At 46.0% G+C, this 7,041-nt stretch overlaps 1 protein-coding gene across 1 annotated transcript in view; it reads left to right on the top strand.

Moving 5' to 3' along the window:
* Window positions 1-3,170: 3,170 nt before the first annotated feature.
* The window catches only part of SLC43A2 (solute carrier family 43 (amino acid system L transporter), member 2), a gene marked incomplete at its 5' end in the record, with an annotated part of 12,127 nt that continues 8,256 nt past the window's right edge, over window positions 3,171-7,041 (top strand). The window contains 4 exons of the mRNA XM_009702674.1: window positions 3,171-3,263; window positions 4,077-4,210; window positions 4,776-4,978; window positions 5,606-5,749. Coding sequence (XP_009700976.1) covers window positions 3,171-3,263; window positions 4,077-4,210; window positions 4,776-4,978; window positions 5,606-5,749 — 574 coding nt within the window. The remainder of the gene's footprint in view (window positions 3,264-4,076; window positions 4,211-4,775; window positions 4,979-5,605; window positions 5,750-7,041) is intronic.

Here is a 7,041-nt window from a genome sequence, read left to right on the forward strand (position 1 = left end):
GTCCATGTCCTTCTTGTGCTGAGGACCCCAGAGCTGAAGGCAGGACTGCGGGGGGGTCTCACCTGAGCAGAGCAGAGGGGCAGAATCCCCTCCCTCGACCTGCTGGTCACCCTGCTTGGGATGCAGCCCAGGATAGGGTTGGCAGTATGGCAAAATTAAGTTAGTATCTTTCAGACAGGGCATAAAGCTAATAATTTATTGAGTATTACTGACCTTTAAACGGGAGGCATAAGAGGTTTTGTCATTGTAGGACTTGCAGAATTGGGGTTGTCATACCAGAATGGGCAGAAGTTAGTGGAGGAGTCTCTTCTGGTCTGCAGGGATAAGATCAGAATGAGGATCAGGTCTTTTCGGTGGCAGAAAAATAAACAACCCACTTGCTCTGTGGCTTGGTTTTTTTTTTTTTCTCTGGTTCATTTTTTTTTTTTTCCCCCCAAAGCTTGCCGTATAAAAAACAGACCCTCCAATGCTTGCTGCTATAAAGACAGCATGAAAAATGGCTTAGTGAATATTGTGGGTTATTTTAGTAGCTGTTTTTTTAGATGAGACCTGTACAAGCATTGCCAGTGCTGGCACTCGCGGTCTGAGAGGTTTTCTGTCTGGGTATGGACTACTTTTTCCCTTTGCCTCCCCTCTGCCCCTCCAGGTAGTCTCAGATTTGTTTTCCTCCCAAGTGCTCAGTGTTTGCAGTTTCTGCTTTGATTAGGTTGGACAAGACCTTAAATCTCTTATGTCCAATTTTTTTTTTTTTTTAATCTAGCTACTTGCTTGGTGTCAAATAGGATTTTAGGAAATCTCTAGCCTTTCTAGGACTTCTGTCCCCATTGAGGCAGAAGCAGACTTGGGTTTTCCCAGACAGGACTGCTTGCTCTTAGACCTGCTGGATGTCTCCGGTAGCCGCCGGAGCAGGCGAATCCACCTGGGAGTTGCTTCTCTGCTGTATGAAAAAGGCTTTTTTGTGACCTCTGGGGAAAACCAGCCTGAGCCAAGGAGCAGCTGTGTTTGTGGAGCTCTTGCCCTGTTCTGAACTCCCCAGCAGGAGCAGCTGTTTGTTATAATTTCTGGAGATTATTTTAGGTTTGGAGTATTTGAGATTAAATGAATGCCCTGCCTGGTGACAGTGACTAGCCTTTTTGCAGCCTGCAGATACTGTATTCTGCAGATGCTGTTTTGTGGGGTGTGTATTTAAGCCACTGCTTCCAAGAAGAGATTTTTTTATTATTATTTTTTTTTTTTTTGGTGCCTGGTAACAGACCTTTGGATCCTTCGCCGTTTCCCGTCTGCAGCTCCTGAAAGCAGCCTGTTGGCAGCTCTCCCTCATGCGGGGATCTGGGGATGGGTGTGGGGATCCTCTCTGCAGAGGAGTGCAGCTTTTACTGCCTCCGCCGTGTGCGTCTGCTCGGGGTTCACCAGCAGCATCAGGCTCGGCACATCATTGCTGCTGTTCCCTGGCTGGGGTTATCTGAGGACCTGGAGACTGCGCTGCATAGGAAGCTCTGCAGTGAGACAGAGGGATGATAAACAGCCAGATGGATCCTAGAGTGTTCCTGCACAGGAATACTCGTGTGGTAAACACGCTGGTCCTGCCGTGACACAAGCCAGATTCACTTGCCTTATATGCTACTCCTGGGAAAGATGGATTTGTTTTTCAGCAGTGGAAGGGGGAATGTGATGACAGCATTTCCTTGCTCAGATTCGGTCTAATATTCTCTGAATCATTTTTTTTTTTTTTTCAGCAGCATCTTTAAAGAGATAAAATGCTGGTTATGCCTTCAGTCCTAGAAGGCACCCGCAGCGTGCTGCTTTGAGGCCCTCTGAGGCTGATATGGTAATGATGCCCAAGTGAATTTGGGGAGTAAGTGGCCTGAAAAAGGAGGTGGGAGGGGAAATCCATCTGCCTGCAGCACGATCTCTGCCCGTTGACCAGCTGCAGGAGGTATCAGCCGAGCTCTCTGTAGCCTACGACTTCAAAGCTTCTCCCTGTAATTTCTACTTTGCAAGCCATCGTTAGTTAGCTGGAAACTTGTTCACTTCTGGTTGCTTAGAAAAATCGGGAGTTCCTCCTTTCCCAGGAGAGTGGGAAGGTCTCACGGCTCTTTCTGCCTGCTCCACTCTGCTTTTGGGTCCTGAGTGGAAGGGGGACTGGAGGGCCAGCCTGGGAGTGCCTTTGCTGTTGAGGTGGCAGAAGTGGCTGCTGTGAGCTGTTTCTAGCTGTCCCTACTGAGAGCTTTGCTTTCCCAACAGATCCTTGCAGAACCAGCCTGGTCTGCTCTTGGCAATGCCATCACACCTGATAGGAGCCCAGGCAGCAAAGTGGGGCGGGTGGCAGGAATATCAACGTGAGGTGCTATTATCTGCGTGCTGCAGAGTTCAGCAGCTTCATAGCTGCACTGGGCAATAAAGCCTTGGATATCTAGTGTTTGTGATTGCCTTCCTGCACCTAGCTCCACGAGAGTGTGCTTGGGCATCTGAGCCATCCAACCGATGCAGAAATGACCAGCTTTATCTCCTCTTGTAGAAAGAGCCTCCTTTCAGAGAAGGAGCCAGGGACCTAGCTAGAAATGGAAATGCAAACAGCAACACAGTTCACGTTTGTCTCTGTTCCTTCTTGTTATAACAGGAACTTTCTGGTCTACTGCAAAGATTTGGGTGCTGACCCAAGGTGCATAAACAAACCTGGCAGTTCAAGGTGTTGCAGGGTGTGTTAAAGACTGTGCAGCAATTGCAGCCTGTGTCTAACAACTCTTGACTAAAAAGAGGGTGATACGTAGAGAACTTGGGCACATATGTTTTTGGAGAGGAAAAGAGGCAGTGGCTACAGACTTGGGGTAAGGAACTCTTAAAGAAAGCACAAGGGCTGGAGCACACGCTCCTGTGCTAAAGGTAACCAATGCAAAGTATGCTGTCGGTCTGGAAAGAAGCAATGTCATTAAGCACATAAATCTTGGATTGTAGATGTTCCCTGACACTGGAGACACCAATACAACCTGCAGAGCAATATCCTGAAGAGCGAAGTCATTATTGACTAAAACTGGCTGTGTCATATTCTGGTATCCAGGAGGCTTAATCCTAAACGCCAACATCTTCTCAAGAAAGCCTCCTTCCCTTTTCTTCCCTTCCCTTGGCAGCAGCCTGTTTCAACTGATGTGTTTTTTCTTTTCTTTTCCCAGCTCCCCAACATGTTTGGTGACCTTCGTTCCACGTTCATTGCTCTGATGATTGGCTCCTATGCTTCCTCTGCTGTGACTTTTCCAGGAATCAAGGTGAGGCCGTGGGATCATGACTCATGACTGGTTGTGTTGTGCTGGAGTCTTCCACGATTTAGCAATAATGTGGCAAGAAAAAGGGACTATTTGTTAAAACACTTTGTAGAGATGTGCATTTGCAAGATTCAGTTCCTGTCTGTCTTAAAGACTTCCCAAGTGACTGCCTCAAGAATGCAACAAATACTGCAACGAGAACGGTCTGTTTGCTAATAGATGGTAAAATTTTAAAGGTGCTAAGTAAAAGTGAAAAACTGAAGATCTTTTTTTTTAATCTGAGAGTATATATTTATGTATTTTTTAATACATGTATATGTTTGGTCTGTGTGATTGTCACTGATGGTTGGCTTTGAACATAGTTCAGAGCTAGCAAACAGCACTGAAGGAACAGAAGAGATGGTCACTTGGGCTGCCTTGGTAAACCACCAGTGGTTCTGAACCAGGGGTGTTTCATTGCAGAGTTAGCATAAGGGGGATATAGTAAAAGTAAGTAGTCTCAAGTGTGCAGGGAAGTTCCTGCTGGCTTTCCAAGGAGAAGGTCCTTGATGAAAACCTTTGATGGCAGTTATCTGCGATACATGCTATTCCAGCTGGAGGTCCTGTTGTTGTTGCTATAGCTGCTATTAAGGATGTGCATATACATTTCTTTTGAAGCCTGCATGTCACAAAACTGTGGTTTTGTTACCATTTGAGTTAAACCCATTTTAAATGTAGCGTGTTGTTTCCCACAGCTTCCTCTCTGACCTCATTCAAAGAATATTGCAGTATCTTTCTGCCCTTATAGCCAAAACCATGTTTCCTTGTGATTTCTAGGTTATATATGACTTTGGGGTCTCCTTCATCCTTATTCTGCTTGTCTGGGCATGCTGTGCAGGACTAGTTTTCCTCAACTGTTTCTTCAACTGGCCACTGGAGCCTTTCCCAGGACCAGAAGACATGGACTATTCGTAAGTGTCCTCTAGACTGGCCTTGAGGGCTAATGCCATTCTTAATCCTCTACAAAGTGATGGCACAACTAATTTAGAGGAGTGGACAGGCAACTCCCTTGCATGTTGTTTATTGCTGCTCCTTCTTCTTAGGTTGAGGATTTATGTCTGCCATTAGCGTTACATCTTGACTGGTGGATATCTGTGGAAAGTGGAACTTTCCAAAGCATAGGAATTATGAAGGAAAAATGATCTGCAGTGGTCATAAGTGTTTCTATATTGACCTATGCCAAATTGGCCCAGGGGAAGTGTCCCATCCAACCTGGCCTTGAGATTTGGAGCATCCTGGTCTAGTGGAAGGTGTCTCTGCCCATGGCAGAGGTGTTGGAACTGGATGGTCTTTAAGGACCCTTGTAAGACAAACCATTCTATGATCTCTCTGTGCTCTGGATCCAGACCATTTGTGGGTTTGTAGATGGAAACTAGTGCCTTAAATCCACACATAGCCTTTCTGACTCCTGCAACTTTGCTGCCTCTGATTCCTCACTCCTGTGTTGCAGCTGTCATGCTCTTTACTACCCAACAGGGTGAAAATAAAGTTCAGCTGGCTGGGATTTGACCACAAAATCACTGGGAAACAGTTTTACAAGCAAGTAACAACTGTGGGGCGCCGTCTCAGTGTGGGGAGCTCCATGAAGGGCCCCAAGGAGCCGACAGCCTTGCAAGAGAACAACAAGCTCTGTCTGTCTACGGTGGACTTAGAAGTGAAGTGCCAGCCTGACAACGCAGGTGTGGTTCCATGAGTGCCCCAGGGATGCTTGTGCTGGCACAAGGCTGTCAGCCTCTCTGCTCTAGACCTGTTTATAAAGATAGTGATGCGTAATCCATGTGGTGCTAGGGCCACGTGCCAGCCACCATTATTTAAATACAAGTTCAGTTATATAAGGAATCCTGTCCTTGTATACTCACCTAAATACACCATATGGTGTTGCTAGTGGTGGGGACAACAGCATGGGTAACTGGTATGGCTGCAGAAGGATAGTGCAGTTGGTCACTGCCTCTTAGGTAGACTGTTGCCATTATGACCAAGCCTTCCTTACTCAGGGGTATGGCAAAAGCAAATAGTTTGAAGCTTCCTTTTGCTCTGATCCACAGAATTAGGTGAGTCTGCCTTCCTGCTCTCTTGCCCCAGTTCATGGTAGCCAAACTCCAAGCGTCTATAGCTCTTCATTATGGAAGTTTGTAAGGCACCAGGTAGTTGCTAACTGAACTCCTTGGAGCTGCCACTGGCACACAGTGTTGGAATGACTAGCTAGGAGAAGACCTGCTAGCCCAGAGGCGAAAGCCTCTTCTGAAATTGTACATGTTTACAAAGGTATGTTGCCTTCTTCAGGGACTCTGTTATTCCTTCTGCAGCTTCTCCCTCCTTCATGAAGAGTGTCTTCAGTCCTATCTTGTTGCTAAGCCTTATCACCATGTGTGTCACTCAGCTGCGGCTCATCTTCTACATGGGAGCCATGAATACCATCCTTGAGTTTCTGTCTGGAGATGAAGATCAAGGTATGGCAACCTGAAGGCTTTTATCTGCTTTCTTGGAACTGGGACTTGACCCAGACTTTGTCCTTGCAAGAGGCCAGTGAGCCTGATTACTCAGCAGATACACCGTGTATGGCAATTAGTGCGGCTGACAGCTGCTGGTAGGGTCTAGCCAAGGGCTGGAACTAGCCCAGGACAGAGGGGCAGCGAGGTAGACACTTGAATGTCAAGCTAATTTTAGCCCTGTGTCTCTTAAATACTATTCCATGTTATTTCCCCAGATGGCTTGTTGAAAGTAGCCTCTCAGGATGGACTGTGATAATTTTTTTTTTTTTAGTGGAAAAACCTATTTCATCAGGTATTTGCTTTGCTTATCCTAAGCAAGCACAAAGTACAGAGCAGCTGCCTCTCATGACTAATGGTTGGACTAGGTGTCTCAGCCCAGCAACTGGGGGTGGGAGAAGTGAAGTCATAGCTGTTTTGTGCAGCTTGGTGTGTGCTGGGGAGGCTCAGGGGTGCTCACTGCACTGGACTTGTCTGTATTTATAGCTCTGATTCAGTACGCGGAGCAAACAGGAAAGAGTACATTAGTTTACTGTTGTTGAAAATACCCAGGATTGCAAAACAAGACTTAGCCTTCTTTTTTTTTTTTTTTTTTTTTCTTTGTAGTAAGATCCAGTTCAAACTTGTTAAATCTGGATTGCATGAAGCTGATAAATCAAGAGGCACTCCTTGGAAAACAGGAGTGAGCTCTGGGGGAGGGAAGGAAACTCAGGAAACTCCAAGTGCCCTGGCATTCCCTGAATCGCTTTGTTTCTTGAGCCTTTGACAGCCTGCAGCATTCAGCTCTTTATCTGCTGGCTCAAGAGCAGATTTAGACATTAAACAGTAAACAGGACAAACTTCATGCTGCCTACCTTTCCCAGCGCTGCATAGTTTTCTGCTTCCCTTGTAACTCTTTCACACTGAATTATTTTTTTTCTTTCTTTTTCACTCTGGCTTGCTCAGTTATTTCTCTTTCATTTTTTTTTCCTTCTCTTCCCCTCCTTGGTATTTTAGAATTAACATTAACTATATATGCTGCCAGTTCTGTTTAGATCAAGCTCTGTTAAAAAAGGGATCATGGCCATTGGGTGTATTGCTGCTTTTTTTTTTTTTTTTTTCTTTCCTGTGCCACCTTTAAGATTTCTTCCCGCTTTCTCCCTTTTCCCCCTGAATGTAGCCTGGGCTCACAGTGCAGTCCACTGGCTTGGTGTTTCCATGGCATCAGCAAAAGAGTGGTATTGTCTAGTCACAGCAGTGTCAAGCCGCCAGGA

The sequence above is a fragment of the Cariama cristata genome, unplaced genomic scaffold (assembly GCF_000690535.1).
Source record: "Cariama cristata isolate BGI_N322 unplaced genomic scaffold, ASM69053v1 scaffold34526, whole genome shotgun sequence".
NCBI classification, from domain to species: Eukaryota; Metazoa; Chordata; class Aves; order Cariamiformes; family Cariamidae; genus Cariama; species Cariama cristata.